Source organism: Carcharhinus amblyrhynchos, chromosome 7, assembly GCF_965287045.1.
Source record: "Carcharhinus amblyrhynchos chromosome 7, sCarAmb.v2.hapA, whole genome shotgun sequence".
NCBI classification, from domain to species: domain Eukaryota; kingdom Metazoa; phylum Chordata; class Chondrichthyes; order Carcharhiniformes; family Carcharhinidae; genus Carcharhinus; species Carcharhinus amblyrhynchos.
In genome coordinates, this window is record NC_137330.1 from 93,512,677 (window position 1) to 93,539,827 (window position 27,151).

The window sequence follows — 27,151 nt, forward strand, 5'->3', positions numbered from 1 at the left end:
GCTACGAATATTGGAACAGCCCTTTATCATGGGCAGCACAGTGGTTAGCACTGCTGCCTCATAGTGCCACGGATCTGGGTTTGATTGCAGCTTGGGTGAATGTTTGCATATCCTCTCCACGTCCGTGTGGATTTCCTCCAGGTGTTCCACTTTCTGGCCACAACCCAAAGATGTGTAGTTTAGTTGGACTGGCCACGCTACATTGCTCCTTAGTGTCCCAAGATATGTAGGTTAGAGGGATTAGTGGGATAAAGGTGTGGGGTCACAGGGATAGGAGGGGTGAGATATTCTGTCAGAGAGTTGGTCCAGACTCGATGAGCCAAATGACCTCCTTCTGCACTACAGGGATTCTAAGACCTCACAACTATCCCCAACAACAAGAAGCTACCTATGTGAGGACATCTGCACTGTTTGGGCAATGTCAGACTGTGAGAATGCTAGTTAAAACCAGTGTGCATACTGACCTACTTGGCTGTTTAATTACAATTGAAATAATCCACAGCAACAATAATTAAAGACAAGACACTCATAGGAGAGAATTGGAACAAGGTGCTATCATGCAATTTCAATACAATCTCCAGAAATGCATCTGAGCACCTGCCTGGCTCAGTAGATAAAAACAAACCAATGCAAGACTGGCAGGGTGAAATACATGGACTGATTGTAAACTGCACATATTTTGTACATTTTGTTTGCTTAAAAAACACCTTTACATATTCCATTACTTACAAATTTTTGCAGTAATTCCATATAGGATGAAATAAAAACATTTCACATGTTAATCATAGCTGCATCTGCCACTGAAGAAACAATGATCGGTTATACTCTTCGTTAAGATTGTGAGCAGATAAAATACACAGAGGAGCGCATTAGCCTAGATCACAATTAAAGTGACAGTGAAACTGCCAAGCAGTACAATCTCATCTGTTAATCCTCTGAAAAACTATGCAAACTTTTTCTTTTTAAAAACGCATTATGCAATCATTGGCTTTATAAAGATAGTTTACAAACCTTGCAGACAGTCTCAGTATCCCAAGGCAGAATGGTTTTCAAATCAATAACTTCACAAGAGATTCCCAACTTCTCCTGAGCCATGCTGGCCACCTCTCTCATAACATGAACCTACAAAGGAACAAGAGTCAGTTTAAAACATTAACAAATATGTTTATTTTCAGTCGTCGTTTTGAGTATTTATGTAAGTCACATAAACCACAAGGGAGAATTAAATAGAACAAGCTTATTTTTCTTCTCCATCTTCCTCTTCTTTGATTCTCCTTATTGCTTTCTCTATGTTTCAGTTCTCTCTTTAAAAGTCAATTTTGGGAATTACATACATTTTCTCATACTATCTTCAGCTGGAGCCAAAGCCTATGAAACAAGAAATTTATCGCCATTTGTAACAGTAGAAAAATGACTGCAAAACTATACAGTTTAAATTTCTAATACTGCTTTGAATGCTGGAATTGTGAACCCTATAAAAATCACTGTTCTTGTTCAGAATCTTGTTATCCTTGTGAGATTGAAATCCTGAGATTGTAGGCATTGTCCAAAGATGTGCAGGTTAGGTGGATTGGCCATGCCAAATAGACCCTTAGTGTCAGAGGGACTAGCAGGGTAAATATGTGGGGTTACAGGGATAGAGCTTGGCTGGGATTGTTGTCGGAACAAACTCAAATGAGCTGAATGGCCTACTTCTGCGCTGTAGGGATTCTACTGGAGCAGAAAATTTCACTTGTCTATACACGATTCAATCAAATCCATCAGGTTTCCAGTTGACTGAATATATCAAATATAGTCGAGCCATTTTGTGAATTACATTTTACATTAATGGAATCGGCTGCCGTCAGTGGTGGTGGAGGGGAACTCGCTGGGGTCTTTTAAAAGACTTCTGGATGAGTATATGGGGTTTTATGGGATTGGGGGTTATAGATAGGTGTTGATGTGATCGGCGCAACTCGTGGGCCGAAGGGCCTGTTTGTGCTGTAGGGTTCTATGTTCTATGTTAATTACATTTAATACAGATAATTCTGCAATTAAGGTGTGCAATCTTACTTAAGTGATGTGACAGTTTAAAACCTAAAATGAAGCAAAGTACCTGACTATCTAATCTAACGTTGGCTGTCACAGCAATGTAAACCTTAGAAGACAGCTTCAACTGTACAAATGTGAAATTTTTACTTCTCATACATCAGAAACATCTTGCTTGTTTTAAATATGCAACTGTTTTGATTGACTCACAATGTAATACAGTTTCTGTTAGAATAGAGGCAATTTTATGCCGTAAGCTCCTGCTGACCAAAAAATGGACTGCTGTCCCCCAAATAACACTTTTGACCTTTGCATTTAGCACAGCAAGGATGAAGATTTAATTCCCATCAGTCTGACAATCCTTAAATTCCTTAATTGAAAACAATGTTCCAGTCCACTGAGTCACCAAGGCCCTAACTATTTTTGTTCATTAAAGTCAGCCACATGCATTAGTTACAGATGATGGCACATTCAGGTTGCAGCATTTCAGTATCCTTTGCCATAGTTTCCAACCTCAACTCTCCCAAATAAAGTTGATTTTCTTCATCTCTTGTCCATCTCTCCTCTGCAGCCAAAATACTAACCCACATTTCATTGCTGTACAGTCAGAATTCACTAATGCCTTTGTCGCCAACTTGCACTATGGTCAAACTATATCATGCAGTATACCACAGCTTGCAATCTCACACACCTTATCACCTTATAACCTCCATAAGAACATAAGAACATAAGAACATAAGAAATAGGAGCAGGAGTAGGCCATCTAGCCCTTCGAGCCTGCCCCGCCATTCAATAAGATCATGGCTGATCTGTCATGGCTCAGTTCCACTTTCCCGCCCTCTCCCCATAACCCTTAATCCCCTCTCTTATCAAGAACCCATCAACCCGCTTTTTAAAAATATTTAGCGAGGCAGCCTCCACCACTTCAACGGGCAGAGAATTCCAGAGATTCACCATCCTTTGAGTGAAGAAGTTCCTCCTCAACTCCGTTCTAAACCGCCTCCCCTTTATCTTGAGGCTGTGCCCCCTAGTCCTACTGTCTTTTTTGAGCGGGAAGAGTCTCTCCACCTCTATCCTATCCATCCCATTCATCATCTTATACGTCTCAATGAGATCTCCCCTCATTCTTCTAAACTCTAACGAGTACAAGCCTAGTTTATTCAGCCTCTCCTCATAGCTCAACCCCCTCAACTCCGGTATCAGCCTAGTAAACCTCCTCTGCACTCCCTCCAGGGCCAAAATATCCTTGCGCAGGTGCGGCGCCCAAAACTGCACACAGTACTCCAGCTGCGGCCTCACCAATGCCCTATACAGCTGCAGCAAGACCTCCCTACTTTTATATTCAATCCCCCTCGCTATGAAGGCCAGCATCCCATTCGCCTTCCTGACCACCTGCTGCACCTGCAAGCTGGGTTTTTGCGACTCATGCACAAGGACCCCGAGGTCCCTCTGCACCGTCGCCTGCTGCAGTTTTTCGCCACGTAAGTAATAGTCCTTCCTACCATTCTTCCTACCAAAGTGGACCACCTCACACTTGCCAACATTAAATTCCATTTGCCATTTCCTGGCCCATTCGCCCAGCCTATCTAGATCCTTCTGCAGACTCTCCACACCCTCCGCACAATTTGCCTTTCCCCCAATCTTGGTGTCATCAGCAAATTTCGACACCCTGCACTCGGTTCCCTCCTCCAGATCATCTATATAAATGGTAAATAGCTGAGGCCCCAGCACCGACCCCTGGGGCACCCCACTAGTCACCAACCGCCAATCCGAATAGCACCCATTGACCCCCACTCTCTGCCTCCTATTTGACAACCAATCCTCTATCCACGCTAACACCCTACCCCCAACTCCATGTCCCCTGACCTTCTGCAATAACCTCTTGTGAGGTACCTTGTCAAACGCCTTCTGAAAATCCAGAAAGACCACATCCACCGGCTCTCCTCTATCCACTGCCCTAGACACATCCTCATAGAACTCCAGTAAATTTGTCAGACACGACTTCCCTTTAATGAAACCGTGTTGCGTCTGCCCTATCAAGCAATTCCCTTCAAGATGCCTCGCAATTTCCTCCTTAATGACGGATTCCAACATTTTACCTACCACAGACGTTAAACTAACCGGCCTATAATTCCCTGCCTTTTGCCTGGCACCCTTCTTAAACAACGGCGTAACATTAGCTGTTTTCCAATCTTCCGGCACTTCCCCGGAATCCAGCGACGTCTGGAAAATAACCACCAAGGCATCCACTATAACCTCCGCCATTTCTTTCAGAACCCTCGGATGCATTCCATCCGGTCCTGGGGACTTGTCCACAATCAGCCCCTCCAGTCTGTCGAGCACCACCTCTCTAGTAACAGTAATGTCATTAAGACCCTCCAGTCCTACCACCTTTCCATCGCTAACACCCGGCAAATTATTCACGTCCTCCTCCGTGAAGACAGAAACAAAAAAGTTATTCAAGACCTTCGCCATATCCCCATCCCCTACCACTAGCTCCCCTTTCTCATCCTCTAAAGGACCAACGTTCACCCTAGCCAGCCTCTTCCTTTTTATATATTTATAAAAACTCTTGCTATCCTTTTTTATATTAAGCGCTAGCCCAGCTTCATAGCTTCTCCTACCCTCCTTTATCAACTTCTTTGTCAATCTTTGTTGACATTTAAACCTTTCCCAATCCTCTTCTCGCCCACTGCTCTTAGCTACTCTAAATTCCTCCGCTTTTAATTTAACACTTTCCTTCACCTCCTTCGTTATCCACGGCTTATTACCTCTCCTCCTACTGTCCTTTTTGACCATTGGAATAAATTTCTGCTGAGCACCAAGAAAGATCTCCTTAAAGATCCTCCACTGCTCCTCAGCAGACCTACCTTCCAACGCGCTCCCCCAGTCCACATTCGCCAATTCTTCTCTCATCCTACCATACTCCCCTCTGTTCAAACAAAGGACGCGTGTCCGGGAACCCACTTTCTCCTCCTCCATCTGCAACAGAAACTCCACCATGCAATGATCACTCTCTCCAAGAGGATCCTTCACCGCAAGGTCCCTAATTCTACCCGCCTCATTACATAGCACCAGATCCAAGATAGCTCGCTCCCTCGTCGGCTCCAACACACACTGTTCAAGGAAATTATCCCGGCAGCATTCCAAGAACTCCTCCTCGAGCCCACCTCGTCCAACATGGGTCGACCAATCAATATGCAGATTGAAATCTCCCATAACTACTGCCGTCCCATTCCTGCACGTCGCACTTATTTGCGCGTTAACAGCCCGCCCCACCTCCAGATCATTATTTGGGGGCCTATAGACGACACCCACCAGCGTCTTCCTCCCTTTGCTGTTCCTAATCTCCACCCACAACGATTCCACTTTCTGCTCTTTGGCTCCGATATCATCCCTTGCTACCACCTTGATACTATCCTTAATCAGCAGAGCTACGCCACCCCCTCTTTCCTCCTGCCTATCCTTCCTAAACACTTGATACCCCTGGACATTCAGCTCCCAGTCCCTGTCACCTTGCAGCCACGTCTCTGTAATGGCCACCAGATCGTATCCATTTGTGTCGATCTGCGCCACCAGCTCATCCACTTTATTCCGAATGCTTCGTGCATTCAGATAAAGCGCTTTCATCCCAGCCTTCACCTGGACCCTATTTGCCGTAACGCCACCAATTGGGACATCCTCGGCCTCTTCCCTTACCTGTACCCTATCCTTAACTTTAGACCTCGTAGCGTCACCTACCCTCGCACCCTCCCCCCCCCTAATTAGTTTAAAGCCCTGTCTACAGTCCTCTTTACTCGATTCGCCAACACTCTGGTCCCAGCACGGTTCAGACCCACCCCATCCCGCCTGAACAAGTCCCACCTACCCCAATACTGGTGCCAATGCCCCATAAATTCGAACCCATTCCTCCGACACCAATCCCTGAGCCACCCATTCACTTCCTTTATCCTGTCAACCCTACGCCCGTCTGCACTCAGTTCAGGCAGTAGCCCAGAGACGACCACCTTGTCGGTTCTACTTTTTAATTCCATTCCCAGCTTTTCATACTCCCTCCCCAGATCCTCAGTCCGCACTTTGCCTACGTCGCCGGCACCCACATGTACTACAACGACCGGGTTCTCACCCTCCCACTCCAGATTCCTCTGCAGCCCAGCTGCGACATCCTGTACCCGAGCACCAGGCAGACAACACACCCTTCTGTGCACTTTGTCATTGTGACAAAGGACAGTGTCAATACCCTTCACCCCACTATCCCCAATTACTACTACGTTCCTTTTCCCCTTCTCTTTGCCTATGTCCTGCTGCATCACTGTACCGTGTGCAGTTTGCTCACCAACCTCACCTGCCTCGTCCTCTTCCAGACTGGAAGCAAGAACCTCAAACCTGTTATGCAGATTAAGAGGCTGAGGCCTCCGCTCCTCACCCCCCTTCCTCCTCCCAGCAGCCCCCTTTTGTCCCTGACCCTTAGATTTAGCCAGTCTAGCAGGGGTGGATGTCACTTGCACCCCATTGACAATGGCACCCTCTCTCCCCCTGATGAGCCTCAGTGTCTGTAGCTCAGAGGCCAGCTCATCCACCTTGAGCTGGAGCTCCTCCAGCAACCTGCACTTACTACAGACATGGTCACTGGGAAGGACCCTGGGGTCCACCAGTTCCCACATCATACAGAAACCACACATCACATGCCCCTCCATTATTCACTGTAATTTTTTATGGGGAAAAAAATTTTTTTCCTTGTTTCCTGCACATGCCCCACAGACTCAATTTAAGACACCTAGCCCAGCTTCAAATCCTTCCATAACCTTGTATGCTCCACTTCCTTCCATAAAAGGACAAAGAATACAGCACAGGAAACAGACCCTTCAGCCCTCCAAGCCTGTGCCGCTCATTGGTCCAACTAAACTATTCGTTTGTAGCCCTCCATTCCCAGTCTGTTCATGTGGCTATCCAGATAAGTCTTAAACGATCCCAGCGTGTCTGCCTCCACCACCCTGCTTGGCAGTGCATTCCAGGCCCCCACCACCCTCTGTGTAAAATATGTCCCTCTGATATCTGAATTAAACCTCACCCCTTTCATCTTGAAGCTGTGACCCCTTGTGATCATCACCTCCGACCTGGGAAAAAGTTTCCCACTGTTCACCCTATCTATGCCCTTCATAATTTTATACATCTCTATTAGGTCTCCCCTCATTCTCTGTCTTTCCAGGGAGAACAACCCCAGTTTACTCAATCTCTCCTCATAGCTAAAACCCTCCATACCAGGCAACATCCTGATCAACTTTTTCTGTAATCTCTCCAAAGCCTCCTTCTGGTAGTGTGGTGACCAGAACTGGACACAGTACTCCAAATGTGACCTAACCAATGTTCTATACAGCTATAACATCAGATGCCAATTTTTAATACTCTACGCCCCGTCCTATAAATGCAAGCATGCCATATGCCTTCTTCGCCACCTTCTCCACCTGTGATGCCACCTTCAAGGATCTGTGGACTTGCACACCCAGGTCCCTCTGTGCATCTATACTCTTGATGGTTCTGCCATTTATTGTATAGCTCCCCCCTACATTAGTTCTACCAAAATGCATCACTTCGCATTTATCTGGATTAAATTCCATCTGCCATCTCTCCGCCCAATTTTCCAGCCTATCTATATCCTGCTGTATTCTCTGACAATGTTCATTGCTATCCCCAAGTCCAGCCATCTTTGTGTCGTCCGCAAACTTACTGATGACACCAGTTACACCTTCTTCCAAATCATTTATATATATATCACAAATAGCAGAGGTCCCAGTACAGAGCCCTGCGGAACACCACGAGTCACAGACCTCCAGCCGGAAAAAGACCCTTCGACTGATACCCTCTGTCTTCTGTGGCCAAGATGTGGGTATGCCGGCGTTGGACTGGCGTAAACACAGTAAAAAGTCTGACAACACCAGGTTTTAGTCCAACCTATTTATTTGATAATATACTCGCAAGCTTTCGAGGGGTTACCCTCTTCGTCAGGTGAATGGAGAGTTCTGGCCTCATGTCTTTTGTCGCACTATCTGTAACCCCCGTGACTTGCCTGGGTTTGCAAAACCTCACTTACTGTACTGTCTGGAGACAATACACATCTCTTTAAACTGTGATCAGTGCTCCTACCACTCACATTATCAGCCACTTCAGGTCTTGAACAGCAGGTTAGGTGTAAGGATTCGCATTTTAATCAGTAATCTCTAAACTGTCTGTGCTTTATATGCTCTGTCTGAGGCCAGAACTCTCCATTCACCTGACGAAGAGGGTAACCCCTCGAAAGCTTGCGAGTATATTATCAAATAAATAGGTTGGACTAAAACCTGGTGTTGTCAGACTTTTTCTGTGGCCAAGCCAGTTCTCCACCCATTCTGCCACCTCGCCTTTTATCCCATGAGATTTAACCTTTTGCACCAACCTGCCGTAAGCGGCTTTGTCAAACGCTTTACTAAAATCCATACAGACGACATCCACAGCCCTTGCCTCGTCAACCGTTTTTGTCACCTCCTCAAAAAACTCCACCAAATTTATGAGGCATGACCTCCCTCTTACAAAACCATGCTGTCTATCACTAATGAGATTATTCCGTTCTAAATGTGCATACATCCTGTCTCTAAGAATCCTCTCCAACAATTTCCCTACCACGGACGTCAAGCTCACTGGCCTATAATTACCCAGGTTATCCTTGCTACCCTTCTTAAATAACGATACCACATTCACTATCCTCCAATTGTCTGGGACCTCACCTGTGTCCAATGAAGAGACAAAGATTTCTGTCAGAGGCCCAGAAATTTCATCTATTGTCTCCCTGAGCAGTCTAGGATAGACTGATAAACTTACCCAGTTACGTCCTGCATGTGCATCGGCCACCCAATACTGCTGTACTTGTCATTCCTCACATCACTTCATCCCACTGTTGCTAACAGCTACTTTAATCACCTTACCCCATCCTCTTAAACTCTTTCTCTTTGCATCATTGTCTTGCCAACTCCTTTGTGGCATTCAATAGCCATCTTTAACGCCTCCACTTAGGTGGTGATTTTCTTCCTTCTTCACTCCCGTTTTCTGCCTGTCTATACGTTATCCACTGTCCAATAAAACACTATAATGTTTTGTTGTACATAATAAGTACCACAGAAATATCAATGATCGTCTCCCAGTAATGGGGCCTTTTGCAGTGTTACTGAAAAAAAGGGTCTTCTTTAGTCTATTCAGAAAATACTAAGAACTAAGTGCTTATTTGTTTGTTTCAGTTTCAAGACTTTTGATAATACATGAAAATATTTTTGTACTATGAAGTGCAGGTTACATCAAGTACTTAAAAATATAACATGTAACATTTGTTACTGAAACATTGTTTCAATTGACCACACTTTCAGTGTAAACATGAGGTTAATGGATTATCAGCAACCCAAGATCAGCCTTCAAATTTGCATATCACACTCCTGAGGTCAAGGAATTTACAAATAATTAAAAGCAAATATAAGGAAAATAACCAAAGAAATGCAAAAGGATTCATCATAATGGCAATGTAGTTGAGTAACTAAGCACACTTACTAACTAAGTTTATCCTTTAAAGTTAAAGAAAATAGACAAATATTAGTCATTATAATGATGTGGCTTTTTATTGTTACTCATCCATATTACAAGGTCCAATGTATTTTCATTTCCTTTCTGGGTGTATTAGTTGAAGCAGCCTTTCATTCCCTCTGCCTCCCAACTGAGAACAGTTTCTGAATCAAACATTCCAAGGAATATCATCTGGAAGAAGCAACTAAGATGACTTCCTACTCTCGTCAATAGCAAACAAAGTAGTGCCCAATCTATCAGACTTCCAGCATTTCAAAGGGAAATGAGGAAAGCAGAGAAGGACAACTTCAAATTATCATGAACAACTTCAAATGTTTTTTGAAGAAACATATCTGATTCTAGGATCAAGTTCTGCTCTCAAACTTTTGTAAGATAGTGGTGTGAACAACTGCGACGAAATTCCAACGTCACAGTATTCATTTGGACATAAAGTATATGGACAGAACTTTCAGATTTTTCCAAAGTTGTTCTGACATATCGAACTATTATCTGTTTATGTAAGACGAGCTTCCAATAGGCATGACTTCATATCAGTGCTCCAGCTAACATAAATTCACCATTAGTAGTTGTCAGAGTTGCTCTAAGAAGTCTGTCCTTTGATATACTAGTCCAAAGTAAATGGTTTGATTTCAATCAGTAAGTGGCTTTATTCCACAGCAATGGAGGTGATCAGAATCACACTGTCAAATGGCAAACCCCATCTCTGATAAGATAAAACAATTAACACATTGTGCTATCCAACTTCGTTGGGCTACCTGGCTTTATTTAAATGGATTAATCCTCGAAGTCTGTCCTTTAACCTAGGGCAGAGCCTTCTCTTGTCTCTTCAATCTTCTCACTAAGTTTTGCTGCTTGAATGTCTCTATTCTATTCTTAAACAAAGTACCATTGATGCAACTGTGACAGCCAACAGGTCAGAGGCAGAGTGAAATATACAACACGACTGAATGCAGCAAACAAAGTCTACATCAAACAGAGTCTATTTAAAAACAGTATCTCCTGGCCTTTACACATGGCCAGAATTACAGCAAAGTCTCCACATTATTTCCCCAGCAAAATGCAGTGAGTGTATGTATTCAAGGGGCGGTTGGATATAGCAGTTGGGGCAAATAGGATCAAGGGTTATGGGGAAAATGGCAGGACTGGGCTACTGAGTTTGATGATCAGCCATGATTGTAATAAAAGGCCAACAAGGCTTAAAGGGCCAAGTGGCCTCCTCCTGCTCCTATCTTCTATGTTTCTACATAACTGCAATACTATATTCTCCTTTCTTTCCCCCTGTGTACCCTGTGAAGGGTATGTTTTGTCTGAATAAGGTTCAAGAAACAATGCTTTTCACTGTATCTCAATACATGACAAAAATAAATTAAATCAAAAGATTGTTACATATTACAAAATTACGTGTGTGCATTTTCCAGATGTGATTAATGGTGGTCTGACCCATCGTCTTATGTATATCATTTTTAAAAGCTGTTCATTGTGTCAAAAAACCTTCTTTTCCCATAATCCAACAAGAATGAAATGGCTTTCCAAAATAAAGGCAACTTATCCAGTTAAATTTCTCACTAATTAGGACAGTAGTGGGCAACCTGCAGCCCGTGGGCCACATCAGAATTCTGAGTGAGGCCTGCGAGACATTCTGTTGACCCATTTGTCCATGGGCAGTGTTGCCAGACTCCGCAGGTTTCTGTCTACGTAGATGTTTTCCTACCAATATCGCTAAAGTAGGACAAATGTAATGTAAGGGCACGTGAAGGGAGGTGCTTGCTAATTTCTCACAATGACTGTGCAAGTTATGTGTTTCCACTGTGTCACTACAGTTAATCAGCATGCCCTGCAAATTCGAGCTACACAAGTGCCCTAGGTGACTATCTTGATTATGACACCAGTTGAAGGGGGAGGTTGTGCTTCTTTTATGTTACTTTTGTATTTGAAGGTAAGTGAAAATATTTCTTTCGTTCTTACCATTTAAAGTTGATAACAGTTGTATAAATACAGGAATGATTAAGCATTTTCTGTATCTATTAAATGTATTCAACCTTATTCAGCGCTTCATAGTTAGTGAACATGTCCGTTTTCAATCTTGCAGCCCACCGAGATGGAGAAGAGCCACTCTTGCAACCCACTCACTAGTCTAGGTTGCCCACCACTGATTTAGGATCTATGAGAGCCAACATCTCATGTTAACCAACTTTAATCATGTTTGGTTTTGAAACTAGTAAGGATGCATATTGCTTGTATAAAACACACTATGCAAAGTAACTGTGAAAAAGAGCCAACAAATCCAGACACAATGGTCATTAATGGCGTGCTTTAGACCTAAAATCATGGCACATTAACGATCCCTGGTTTCCAGACAGCATCCAATGTGGACAGCTACCACAAATCTCCTCTACTCTCTCTGCATTACTCCTCTCGAGGGGGTCACATCAACCTGGTTTCACACATGGCTGCACCCAAAAGCCTGTACTGGGAAACATTTCCACACACAGTCAGTTTTTGTCAAAATGCTGATGTTACACAATTTCACCTTCCAACTCTCTGACCAGCCTTAAAAATCACCTCAAAATCTATTTTTTCAATTGTGCATTTGCTCAGTTTTCCTAATTCTGTTCTTCCTCTACATACTGACTTGTGAGAAATTAGTACTTGGTATTTTTTTCCAAATCATAAAAGCACTATATAAATAATAACTTGTTTATTAAATTGTAAAAAAGGTTCAGTAGAAAATGGGAAGTCCAATTCTATGGGTTCAGAAGCAAACAGGGTCTGGGAATGTAATTAAACATTTGGAACAGTGATTATGTCGTGACTAAATATCTCCTGATATAATATAGTTTGACCCATAAGCATGAACATGATGAACTGTACAGTTACACAACAGAAACTGAAATTTTCAAAACATATGTTATAAAAGAAAGTCAGAACAGGATATGGATGTATTTCAAAAGTTTCCCTGCTCCCCTCCTGCCCAACATGGGGTGGGGGTGGGGTTCCGGCTGCTCTGTTTCCTCCCATAGTCGAAAAGTGTGCAGATTAGGTTGACTGGCCATGCTAAATTAACTCTAGTGTCAGGGGGATTGGCAGTGTAAATGAGGGTTGCAGGAACAGGGCCTGGGTGGTGATGAGTACAGACTCAATGGGCACACTGGTTAGCTGCATTGGCCGCACTAAATTCTCTGCGTACCCGAACAGGCATCAGAATGTGGCGACGAGCGGATTTTCACAGTAACTTCATTGCAGTGTTAATGTAAGCCTACCTATGACACTGAAATAACTTAAAACTTCTAACATTAAAACGTCACAGAGGTTCTGAGGAAATAAGGTATTCTCGCAAACATAAACTGGAAATACCACAATATAGGGCAAACATTTATCATGTATTAAATATTTAAGCAAATTCTGCAACCATTGCAGTTACAGTAAAGAAATAAAATCTAAAATTAAGATCTAAAGAGGTTTGTCAGTGCAAGAATACATTTTTTATTGTTTCAGCATCCGGATTTGAATGAAGAATGGAAAAGATGTAAAAAGATGGCAAAATGGCATCTTTCTAGGGGAAGAAATGAAAATATCATTTGCTCAGTTTGTAGCAGGAAGCCTATTAATCTCGTGAGGCACAATTAAGGTTGGAAGATACGAATCGGAGTGCAACAGGATGGCTGGGCTATTAAAAATTTTGTCAACAGTTTTTTTTTAACCGCGGAACACATTCCTGGAATTGAACTGACAAGAGTCGAAAAACGTAGCTTGAAAAAGAAATCAGAGGTCAAAACTTAAAATTTCAACAGAAAAACAAAACTTGGCTAACCATAAAACACCAGTATCACAACAGAAAACAAGGAAGAAAAATAGGCCTCCCCATGGCATTTTCTTTTCTTCAACTCCAAACTTTTAAAGTGAGATGAATTCTGAATCCTGGAATTCTTTATATTACGGTCTATAATAAAATAAAATTAACAATGATCTAACCTAAGGACAGTACAATAATTTGAAGCTAATGTGAATTTAGGAAGTCAGGTTGTATCCAACTCAATCACAGGATTGTTATAGTGTAGAAGAAGGTCACTCAGCCCATCACATCTGCACCGGCTCTCCAAATGAAGAATGCCCGCAGTGAAATTCTCCTGCCTTCGTCCCATAATCTTACACATTCTTCCTATTCAGATAACATTCAACTTCCATTTGGAAAACTTCAGTTGAACCTGCCTCCATCATATTCTCAGGCAGTGCATTCCAGACCCTAACTATGTCACTTTTGCTTCTTTTGCATTCTACTTTGAATCTTTGCCCTCTCATTCTCAATCCTTTTGTAAGTGGGAACAGGTTCTCCTCATCTGTGCTGTCCAGATGCCAAATGATTTTGAATATCTCTATCAAATCTCCTCTCAATCTATTCTTCTCCAAGGAAAACAGTTCTAAATTCTCCAAAATCTAAATTTTCATCTTGGAATCATGCTCATGAAGATTTTCTGCATTCTCATAGAGTCAGAATCATACAATGCAGAAAAGGCCCTTCTGTCCATCGAGTCTGCATTGACAATACCACAATGTGCACTAGTCTCATTTTCTCCAACAACTTCACATCTTTCCTAAAGTACAACATCCAGGCCTCTGCAAAAAATTCCAGCAGGTGAGTTAAATACAATTTTCTCTAAGAAATCCATGCTGGCTTTCTTCCATTAACCTGCAATTATGGGTGACTTTAATTTTGTCCAAATTATTTCAAAACGAAACTGTTTTAGTTTTTTAACGCTGTGGCAATTAATGTGTGACAGTAGATGTATAAATAAATGTTTTGTTTTTCAGAAAGTGGTTGATGAGGTAATTCACAGGAGTTTTCTCAATAAAGCACAGCTCATAGGAGCCAATAGCAAGACAAACAAAAATTAATCTTCAATAGTAATTTATTAATTAGGTAGCAGTAATTAGGAACAGATCATTTCTTCTAAAATCACTGCAGTTCATATTAAATAATTATTTTTTTCCACAAATAGATAACATAAATTTGCAAATTACGACAATGTGTGGAAAAGCTGGATTTTCTAACTTGGATACAGTTCAAAGACATCGACAGAGACTTAGTCACTAGGTAAACAAAAGGCGGAAGAGATTCAAACTGAGATTTGTAGTGTTCTGCATACCAATGTGAGAATATAAACAATGTAATTGAATGATGATGAGAAAGGGATAGCTTCTTAAATGTGCTCAATTTAGATGCAATGGTTGAGTAATCTGTAATATTATGATACCATATGGCATAGCAAATAGAGTTTTAGTGTCTGAGCTCTTGCACAAATCCAAGTCTTTGCGAAGCATATTATCAGTCTATAAAATATTCAACAGAAGACAAATAATATATTAAAAAAGAGACATGAAAGAGTACAGCTCAAAAGAGCAGCAGGGATGATTCATATTCTAATATCACTGAACAATGGAAAGGTCAATAGAAACTCCTCTGTCAAGAACATTCTACATAGTTACCGCAGTGATGCTTTCAGTAAATAACAGTACAGGAAGTAGCAATGAAATGGGCTTTAACTACCTGCTGAGGCGCTTAGTGTCCAGATGGCAGTAGTAAGAAAATACTGTCAAAAGATGTCCCCATCTTACCACCTGTCTCTGATCAACAGCCATAATGTCAACAGAAAGCATTCCACCCCAGGAAATATCAATATTCGAGTGAGAGTCTGCTGAAAACTTTGGTAATGTTTTTCAAAGTCATCACAGTCCTTAACATCCTAGTTACTGGCTCCTTCTAGTCTTCTACGAGGGCATCTCTGTCTGCATTATATAGCTGCATCAAGCTATTTACCAATGCCCTACTCACTAGGACTAACCACAATATCCCATTCCCAAAGGTGGACCACTGAGCTGAATAATGCAGGAGAGTTATTATGGAAAGATGTTGTGGTCAAGTCAATCAGTGTTTAAGAGAGCATTAGAATAACATCAATTGACTTACAGTATGATTATTGTTATTGCCATTTCAGCTAGAAACCTTCAGTGGTCAATGGAAATTGCTAAATTTTGAAATTTGTAATATGGCTTAGTGAGTAGGTAAGTAACTAAAAGACATCTTCACATATTTGACGATGCCAAACTGTCTATTTTTCCAACTATTACCATTGATGCTTATTTTTTAGTCGAGTGAATGCAGGTTCAAATACCACTCTTCTTAATCAGAGCAGCATCAAGGGCAGGGGAAAGACCCTAAGTGAAAATTGGATTTGAACCCAGAGCATTACTATGGGTTTCTGGATTACTAATCCAGTGAAAATTTTGAAAAATTATGACAGCAGAATTAGATATATTACAGTATCACTTCATCTAAGTCATTATCAAAAAGTGTAAATAGCTAAGGCCGCAACATTGCAGCATTCCTCTATTCACTGCCTACTAACATTAAAATTCCACCTTTGCATACACTCTTTGCTTCCATCAACCAATCCTTCATCCATGTTAATATATTACCCACCCCCCTCAACTCCATGAGCCCTTAACTAACCTATTAACCTTTCTGTGTTATTTAATGTTTTTTGGAAATTCAAATATACTACATCGACTGGTTCTTCTTTATTCATCTTACTAGATATATCCTCAAACTCCAATAAATTTGTTGAACAGGATTTTCCTTTAATAAAACTATGCTGATTTGTTCTAATCATATTATGCTTTTCTATGTGCAAAGTTAAAACTTCCTTAATAATAGATTCTAGCATTTTCTCATCAGCTGATGTCAGGCTAACTGGCTTGTTTTGGATCTTTCCTGAGAACTTAGTCCTCCAGTGCAAATGACATCAAGTTCTTTATCCTTTTTCTGTATTACCTGAATGTTTTGCGTGTCCAGCATGCTTCAATGACCAGAAAGGATCACAATATTCAAAGTACTGCCTAATCGGAGAATGCCTAAAGTCCTGTACTCTGTGAATTTGGGAATACAGCTCAGTGTAATGCTTTCTTTGAAGAATACTGTTCTAAATTAAATTGACAGGGTTAAATGTTTTATTACTCCAGATCTCAAAGTTTCTCCCCTAGATAGTTTGCCACATCCCTTGATTCTCTAAGAGGCCAAGATTCGCAGTCATAGGTGTAAAAGGAGTATAGCAGGGGGCTGAGAACACAGCCTTGTGTGGCACTGGTGTTGGGAATGTTCCTAGCTTTACATCTATTCAATGATGAAGGATGCTTCACTCTGGGATACAGAATTCCAAAGATAACTATCGCATTGTGTCCCATTTTCCTTTGAGAATGCAACTTCACAATTACCTCTACTGACTTTTGTAAATTTTCCTTGGTGCTGTCCCGTCAGTTGATGAATGCAAGCTTTATTTTAGATACTAGATGGCAATGGCATTGGAAGCCCTGAAAAGTTCACTCCAAAAAGCCATCTTAAAATTTTTAAAGTTTATTTATTAGTCACAAGTAGGCTCACATTAACATTGCAGAAGTTACTGTGAAAATCCTAGTCGCCACATTTCAACATCTGTTCGAGTACACTGAGGGAGAATTTAGCACATAACCAGCACCTCTTTTGGACTGGAAAGGAACCAGAGCACCCGGAGGAAACCACGCAGACCAGGAGAGAACGTGCAGACTCTGCACAAACAGTGACCCAAGCCAGGAATCTAATCTGGGTCCCTGGTGCTGTGAAGCAGCAGCGCTAACTGTGCTTCTATGTTGCGATACACCTACAGTACAAAATCTGCATGCTATATCTTAACTGCTCACAAAACAATCATCCCCAACACCAGTGCCACACAAGGTTGCATTCTCAGCCCCCTACTATACTCCTTTTACACCTATGACAGCGCGGCCAAATTCCTCTCCAACTCAATTTTCAAGTTTGCTGATGACACCATCATAGCATGTTGAATCTCAAACAATGATGAGACTGAGTACACAAACAAGATAGAGGATCTGGTGAACTTGTATGATGACAATAATCTCTCTGGCAATGTTAACAAAACGAAGGAGATAGTCATCGACTTTAGAAAGCGTAGCTGAGAACATGCTCCTGTCGACATCAACAAGGACGAAGTAGAAATGGTCGAGGGCTTCAAGTTTTTAGGTATCCAGATCATCAATAACATGTCCTGGTCCCACCATGCCGACACTACAGTTAAGAAAGTCCACCAACACTTCTACTTTCTCAGAAGACCAAGTAAATTTGGCATGTCAGCTATGAGTCTCACCAACTTTTACAGACGCACCATAGAAAGCATTCTTTCTGGTTGCATCACAGCTTAGTATGGCTCCTGCTCTGCCCAAGATGGCAAGAAACTACAAAGGTTCATGAACGTAGCCCAGTCCATTACACAAGTCAGCCTCCCACCCATTACTGTCTACATTTCCCGCTACATTGGCAAAGCAGCCAGCATAATTGAGGACCCCATGCACCCCCGACATTTTCTCTTCCATCATGAAAAAGATACAAAAGTATGAGGTCATGTACCAACTGACTCAAGAGCAGCTTCTTCTCTGCTGCTGTCAGACTTTTGAATGAACGTACCTTGCACGAACTTGACCTTTCTCTACACCCTAGCTAGGACTGTAACATTACATTCTGTACTCTCTCACTGCCTTCTCTACAAACTGTACGCTTTGTATAGCGCGCAAGAACCAATGCTTTTCACACTATACTAATACATGTGACAATAATAAATCAAATCAAAAGCAAAACTGAATGGAAACGTTGACACAGCAATTTAAAGATAAATGCCAACAGAAAAAATGCAACCAAGGTAAGTGACAAGACGACAGGCTTGTGTACACAATCAACATAACTGAACAGATACAAGTTTTTACATAAAGCATCAGATAGTTCGTCAGACTTGAAACTTGCGTCTGGATTTTCTTTAATTTATTGGCTGCTTCATCAGGCTCAACTTTCCTCTAAACATTAGGGGTCACTGCACTTACCCCAATGGGCACTCCACTCAGTAGATCTTCACCTAACCAGAATACCTATTTTCTTTCAGGTAAATCCTTATCCATCTACAGGCTTTGTATCAGATACCCGCTGCTTAATATTTGCTTAGAAGCTTTTCATGAGACTTTTCACTTCATGAAAATACAGACATACTGAATGTACTACAGATATCATTTCCTCAAACAAGTTGGTCAGAGATTCTGAATGTCAGTCTTGGATGGGGAAATAGTAAGCATTATCAGATTTATTCAATTAGAAACATAACTTTTCTAAATGTACAGCAAACAACCCATACCGTGGGACATACTAGAATATATATTGCTGGAAAGACAAGTTAGCACAGTTCAGTGTTTTTTAATTCTGTTCCTTGTGCTGCCATCTTTAAAGACTTAGAATCCCTACAGTGCAGTTGGAGGCCATTCGGCCCATCAAGTCTGCACTAATAGCAATCCCGCACAAGCCCTATTCCCATAACCCCACCTATTTACTCCACTAATCCCTCTAACCTACGCATCCCGGGACACTAAGCGGCAATTTAGCATGGCCATGCACCTAACCTGCACATCTTTGGAGTATGGGAGGAAACTGCAGCACCCAGAGGAAACCCATGCAGATACAGGGAAAATCTGCAAATTCCACTCAGACATTGACCCAAACTGGGAATCGAACCCAGGTCCCTGGCGCTGTGAGGCAGGAGAACTAACCACTGTACCACCATGCTTCCCCTGGAAATACAAATGTCACGTTACTTAACATATACTGATCTCCATTTCGGCATTTCAAAACCACTGAAGCTTAAACGATATATTAAACAGAAACAATGAAGTGTCTTACTTCAATAAATAAAATATACAAATGCTAACCTGAGTTCCCCAGGCAACAAGTGTAACATCATTTCCTTCCTCCAGGACCTCTGCTTGAGAAAGAGGGATTTGATAAGCCTCTACAGGAACTTGTTCCACTGAATAAATGCAAGGGAATAAAAGAACACAACATATTAGTTTGTATAATAAGATTATTTTGGAATACTAAGCACTTCAAAGGTCCTCCACCTGAAACATTAATGTTGTTTATCTCCATTGATGCTGCCAGACCTGCTGAGTATTTCCACCATTTCCTGTTTTTATTTGATTTCCAGCATTAGCTGTATTGAGATTTAGTATTAATTTGCATATTATTCCTCACTGTGATTAGCACTTTATACTGGAGGTTCAGGTTTACATAATCATTCATGGTCAAAGATAATACATTTATTTTACCACATAGCAAATTAAGTATCATGTTTCCATTAACAGAAATATTTTTATAAACTATGTTCTGTAAAAATTAATTATTAAATCAAACGACATTATAACCTCTCCAAACAGAGGCCAAGTCATTTTTAGATTTCACAATTTTCAGGTTTATAGAATGGCATCCCATACAGAAACAATGCATATTATTTCATCCATGTGTTTCCAATATTGGCAAGAACCATAGGTTTAAAGAAGACCAATTGTTGCTCTCCAGGGCTCACGGAGCTGCCGAGGGGTTCATTTAAAAAGCAAACATGCAAGCAAGTCAAAAACTGATTGCATCAATTTCACTCAGTGTAGAGATCAGGACCTCTGCTATTTAAAATGTATACCTGTAAAAGGCCTTAAGTAGTTTGGAGCTATTAACTACTACAGATTACAAGCTGTGCATTATGCAAATACAACTTGTGAGTTATGTTTAACATTTTAATACTGCACTTGATACATGCCCTGCTTGCTCCACAACTAATAAAAATACTGTGCCCACAGTAAGAAGTTAAATATTTATAATCTTTGCTTTATCCATGCCTCCATGATTTGTTGCAGCGCCCGAAAGCTTAAGTGGCAAGTCCATGAGTTCCTTGTGTCAAAAAATTTCCAGATAACTGGTGTTTCCAAACAATAGATTTCCACACTGGAGACATTACAGTGGACTCAGTCAATTTAAATTCTCAGTTCAGCAGCACAACCTGAACAGAAACAATCAAGTTTATAAAGCAGATTTTAAAATTGCTAAATTTCTGCGTACATTATTATTTCTGAATTAAACAATCCCATTCATAACACTTTTTAAATGGGACTGACAAGTATAGTAAGATGTAGACATGCCGGCGTTGGACTGGGGTAAGCACAGTAAGAAGTCTCACAACACCAGGTTAAAGTCCAACAGGTTTATTTGTAGCACAAGCCACCAGCTTTTAGAGAGCTGCTCCTTCATCAGGTGTAAAGACACAAACTCAATTTACAAAATAATAGTTAGAATGCACGTCTTTACGGGTAATCAAGTCTTAAAGGTACAGACAATGCGAATGGAGAGACGGTTAAGCACAGGTTAAAGAGACGTGTATTGTCTCCAGCCAGGACAGTTAATGAGATTTTGCAAGCCGAAGCAAGTCGTGAGGGTTACAGATAATGTGACATGAACCCAAGATCCCAGCTGAGGCTTTCCTTATGTGTGCAGAAGTTGGCAATCAATTTCTGCGTTATTGTGTGTCGTGAAGGCTGCCGTGGAGAACACTTATCCGAAAATCAGAGGCTGAATGTCCGTGACCGCTGGAGTGTTCCCCAACGGGAAGAGAACACTCTTGCCTGGAGTTCTCTTCCATTGGGGAACACTTCAGCAGTCATGGGCATTCAACCTCTGATCTTCGGGTGAACGTAGTCCAAGGCAGCCTTCACGACAATGCAGAATCTCTGAGCAGAAACTGATAGCCAAGTTCCACACACATGAGGACGGCCTCAACGGGGATTTTGGGTTCATGCCTGGGTTGCAAAATCTCTCTAACTGTCCTGGCTGGAGACAATTCATATCTCTTTAACCTGTGCTTAACCCTCTCTCCACTCACATTGTCTGTAACTTTAAGACTTGATTACCTATAAAGACTTGTATTCCAACCATTATTTTGTACATTGAGTTTGTGTCTTTATATGCCCTGTTTGTGAACAGAAATTGACTCGCCAAATTTAAGGGCACTCAAATGGTCACTGGATAAGCATATGGATGATATTGGAATAGTGTAGGTTAGATGGGCTTTGGATTGTTTTCATTGGTCGGCGCAACATCGAGAGCTGAAGGGCCTGTACTACGCTGTAATGTTCTATGTTTTATGTTAGAATTCCCACTCACCTGATGAAGGAGCACTGCTCTGAAAGCTTGTGGCTTGTGCTATCAAATAAACCTGCTGGACTTTAACCTGGTGTTGTGAGTCTTCTTACTCTCAAAATGTCCACATTTACTATAATACATGAATGCAGATTCCACTGGCTGGGTAAACAGGGGTTAAAAGATTAGTTCTTTGAAGGGGTTACTGGCAAGTCATTTCTTTAGTAAATGGAGACTTGAAGCAAAGTTACTAAGGATTTCATTGTGGCAAATCAGATCGCGATCCTGTTAATGCTAGCTCAGGATGAACCAGAGGTATTCACAACTTTTCTTTAAAAAGGTTCCTTTTAAAAAAAGGGGCGGCAGTGTTTGGTTCTGCTGCCTCACAACACCAAGGACCTGTGTTAAATTCCTAGCTTGGGTCACCATCTGTGTGGAGTTCATCCTATGTCTGCATGGGTTTCTCCCGGGTGCTCCGGTTTCCTCCCACAGTTCAAAGATGTGTAGATTAGGTGCACTGGCCAAGCCAAATTGCTCCACGTGTCCTGGGATGGATAGGCTAAAGGAATTAGTGGCATAAATAGGTGGAGTTAGGGCCTAGGTAGAATTGCTGTCAACGCAGACTCAATGGGTCAAATGGCCTCCTTCTGCACTGTAAGCTTTTTATGATTCTATGAACAGTTTTGACTTTATGTAGGCACTGGATCTTGTGTGTTCTCGACTACTGCTTCCTTTGTGCAAATAAAATTACATTTTCTGCAAATAGATTTGCCTGTGAACTGAAGTTTTTATCTTTACTCTACAGCAGGCTTGGCCAATCGGTAGGCGGCCCTCCGGCTACATTATGGCCCCCAGAGCTGCTGATCAAAATGCCAAACAGGTAAGTTGAAGATTCTGCAATGACAGGCCTTTCCACTCTAGTGACCCTGTCAGCAGCCGTGAACATGCTGGTTTTCCCAGGTAGAGGTGGCAAGGGTGAAAGAGCCTACTGGGATTCAGGGCAAGGTGAGCCTGCCCGGGGCCATTACAAAAAGAGAGTGAGAGAGGATGAATTACTGTAAGTGAATGTGTGAGTGAGAGCGCGAGAGACACACACACACACACACACACACACACACACACAGAGAGCGAGAGACACACACACAGAGAGAGAGAGACACACACACACGGAGAGAGAGACACACACACACGGAGAGAGAGACACACACACACACGGAGAGAGAGACACACACACACGGAGAGAGAGAGAGAGAGAGAGAGAGAGAGAGAGAGACACACACAGAGAGACACAGAGAGAGAGAGAGACACACACACACACACACACACAGAGACACACACACACAGAGAGAGAAAGAAAATAAGTGCAAGAGCGAGCGAGAGAGAAAATAAGTGAGAGAATGAATGAGAGTGTTATAGTAAGACAGTGTGAACGTAAGAGAGTGAACGAGTGAGTGAAAGTACGCGTGAGGGGGTGAACATGTGAGTGTGAGGGAGAGCAGGCACGTGTGCCTGGTTCACATCTAAACTCAGGGTTCTCACTCATCCTCATCCCAACACATTCTTTCTCACCCATTTACACAAATGGAGTGAGTGAGTGAGCACACAGACTGGCAGTGAACAGGACACACATTCTGACCCTCACACAGCAAGTTGTTTTTTTTTACTGCTTACTCAACTTTTTTTTTGGAATTCATGCATCTTTGTGAAAATTCCTCATTGGCCCTTCAAGTGAGAAAGCATTGAAATGTGCCCTTACCTGCCCCATGCAAAAAGGTTGGCCATGCCTTTCCCAGAAAATGCACTGGACACTGATTGTGTTTTCTGTCAATTCAGATAACAAATATAACACCCCTTTACCACTTTACATTAATATTCAAATTGTGTTTTGAAAAATAGGTACAAACAAAATAATTTGCAAAAGCAAAAAAGAGTACACTGTACAGCACAAACAAAAATTCACATTATAAACTGAGACCGAAATTCTCCCATCCTGCCCACCACTGGAATCTTAGAGGGTGTGTTGCGGACAGTGTGAAACCCTGTTGACAGCTGAGTGGAAATTTCCGCCTTTCACACCAGCACAGCCAGAGAATTCTGCCTTGTTTGACTGGTCAGCTACCGAAAATGAGCAATAATGTCAACATCAGATTTCACCCATCTGTGGGCTTGCCAACTGCAAGACTCAGCTCTGAAAGTACAATAGGTCACAGGCCCTGTGGTCAGCCTCCTCTCAGAGATAGCTCAAGTTCATTTCCAGCGAAGCTCCCACAATGGATTGAAAAATTGGCAGAAAGTGGAGATGGGCTGACAGCCACAATGCAACTGGCTCCAGATGTTTAATTCTGTGTTACCCTCCTTTAGAGAAGCCAGGCTACATAAAACTCAAACAGGGCAGCTACCACAATTGCTCCTTCAACTCTTACAAGATTTTATCAGTCTGAGATTGAAGCTTTGATAAGACAGCAGGATCAGAACAAATGTATTGTGTACGAACATTAAACAAAGCAGCCCTGCAGCAGTAACAACGCTGCAGATGTGAGTGGGACTTCTATCTCTTGGTAATTCACTGGCTGCTCTACCAATTCCGGCAGTACTAGAACCCAGTAGTGCACATGGCAGGACTGCAAGCAGACACTCTGGTGAAAAAGGATGTCCACTGGAAAAGTGAATCTGAGATTTTGCACAGGGTAGGAGCGGGGAACATAGGAAGGGATGTGAGAAGGGTTGGGGGATAGGCAGAGAGAAAAAAAGGGAGGTATCATCTTGGAGGGATTGCCCCAATGCACAGAGAGCACCCTCAAAGTTCATAGGTTCCGCCCTCTCCCTCCTCTTCCCACCCCCAACACCTTTTAAACAGTTTGTTTAAAAAAACTGCTTGCCCACTCCACCCACCTGCCCATGTCAATCGTATTATGGCAGGGGCAAAATATTATTCAGGTCAATTAGCTCAATTGACCCACAGTTATTTATTTGGAAATGCAGGTTAGCTTGCTGATTTCAGCAGCCTTTCACCTACTGCACAATGAGGTACAGCTCAGGGTTGGACAAGGTAATGGGCTGCCACCCCTCATATTTTATATGCCTACAGCAATCCCCTCACCCACCCACCCCCAGAACACGGCCATAAAATCCAATGCATGGCATGGATGCCGCAAAGATTCCTGGGAGCTATTAGATTTGAGCATTCTGCACCAGCTGAACACTGGTATCACTTTCGATTACAAAACGTGTACAGCAGACAACACACGGTGATCACTTTGGTCCAAGCATACAGAGCTGCCCTAAGAAGTAGTCCAAAAAGCAAGAACAACAACGTGCATTTATATTATGTCTCTAACATAATAAAGAGTGCACCACACTTCATAGGAGCATTACAAGACAAAATGTAACATTGAACTAGAAAGGCAGTGATGAGACCAAGGTAAGAGAGGTAGGTTTGAACATAACTTAAATGAGGAGAAAAGTGAACAGGTTTAGAGGGGAAATTTCTGAAGCAGAAGAATTGCTAAATGGGTTCCATCTGCAAAACTCAACACTAGAAAAAAATTTGCAACCGAGATCCCTTCCTGTTGGAAACATTCAAAGATGCTAGTCTGACAAACATGGTGGCACACTTGTGAACAAAGCATGCGCAGATACCCTTTCCTGCTGTGACCTGAAAACCTTTAGACCTTTAAAACAGCAGGTAGTGCCTTCTTATTCCTGGAGATGGTCTCTAGAACAGCACATTCCTCCATCAAGATGCTTCAGACAAAAACTCACCCCAGACTGAATTGGCAGGGTTGCACAGTAAGAATAAATGCAGCCCCATGAAGGGTTCAATATTCAATCAAACAGAATTACATGCTCCCAGTTCCCTTTGTTGCAATTAGGACAACATATAACTGCCTATGAATGTAACTTGAGAGCATTTCTCCCTGTTGTCAAAATAACCTAATACTGAACCTTCATGAATATGTCAGATGCTGACATTAAACAATTAGTAAATTATAGAAATCACAATTAAATCACTGCAATACAAACTGCAGCAGATCAGCTTATAAGGGACAAAAGTAAGCTTGTCCAAATGTCGCAACTTCTTCTATCAGACAGAAATATTATACTTTCAGTGAAAGATTCTGCACTGGTAAGAGCCCCTCAGTGAAAAGTATTTTTGAAAAATTAGGCAGGGAAAGATGCAGCATAAGAGATCAGGAACACAACCTTGGTTAAATGTAACCTAAAATATATTCTTATCAAGTTAAAACTAAAGTTTATTCATGTGTCACAAGTAGGCTTACATTAAGACTGCAATGAAGTTTGAATTTACTTTGAAAATTCCCTAGTCACCACACTCCAGCATCTGTTCAGGTACAGCGAGGGAGAATTTAGCATAGCCAATCCACCAAACCAGCACATTTTGCGGATTGTGGGAGGAAACTGGAGCATGTAGAGGAAACCCGTGCAGACACGAGGAGAACATGCAAACTCCACACAGGCAGTGACCCAAGCCAGGAATCGAACCTAGGTCCCTGGTGCTTAGAGGCAGCAGTGCTAACCACTATGCCACCCTGTATCTACTAAATATCTAATCTCTTGTTCTCTACTATTTTGTGAGAAAAAAATAAAAGTGCACAGGGACAAGAACGAATGTGCAGTTTTCAGGGGAATAAGTTAGCTATCACCATTCAAGTCAGCTTGGATGTAGGATTGGCTAACCGACAGAAAGTAAAGATTAGGGATAAATTGGTCTTAGGTTGGCAATTAATGCACTTCCACAGGGTTCGGTCCTCGGGGTCCAACTATTTACAATCTATATTAATGACTCAGATAGTAGGTGCCATAGTCAAATTTGTAGATGACACAAATAGGTGGGATGGTAAGCTGTGGGAAGAAAATAAGAAACAAATAGGTATGGATAGGTTAAGTGAATGTGGAAAATGTGATAGATGGATTTTAATATGGATAAGTGGCACGGTGGCACAATGGTTAGCACTGCTGCCTCACAGCACCAGGGACCCAAGGTTCAATTCCTGACTTGGCTCATTGTCTGCGTGGAGTCTGCATGCTCATCCTTTGTCTGTGTGGGCTCCCTCTGGGTGCTCTGGTTTCTCCCACAGAACGAAAGTTGTGCAGGTTAAGTGCATTGGCCATGCTAAATTCTCCTTCAATACACCCAAACAGGTGACAGAGTGTGGAGATTAGGGGATTTTCACAGTAATTTCACTGTTAATATAAGCCCACTTGTCTCAATAATAAATTTTTAAAAAGTGAGATGTTATCCATTTTGGTAGAAAATTACAAAGACAAATTATCTGAATGGAGAGTAATGTTGTCCTGCTTTAATGCACAGAGATCTGGGTATCCTCGCGTATGGATCACAGAAGATTAATATACAGGTACAACAAGTAGTAAAGAAGGCAAATGGAATCTTGGCATTTATTGCTGAAGGAATAGAATATAAAAGTAGTGAAACATTACTGCTATTGT

General features: G+C 41.9%; 1 protein-coding gene across 1 annotated transcript in view; it reads right to left on the bottom strand.

The window, feature by feature from the left end:
- The window catches only part of bckdhb (branched chain keto acid dehydrogenase E1 subunit beta), a 264,765-nt gene that overhangs the window by 160,458 nt on the left and 77,156 nt on the right, over positions 1–27,151 (bottom strand). Inside the window, exons 7-8 of the mRNA XM_080192796.1 lie at positions 19,429–19,526; positions 1,012–1,122 (exon numbers count right to left, since the gene is read on the bottom strand). Coding sequence (XP_080048922.1) covers positions 1,012–1,122; positions 19,429–19,526 — 209 coding nt within the window. The remainder of the gene's footprint in view (positions 1–1,011; positions 1,123–19,428; positions 19,527–27,151) is intronic.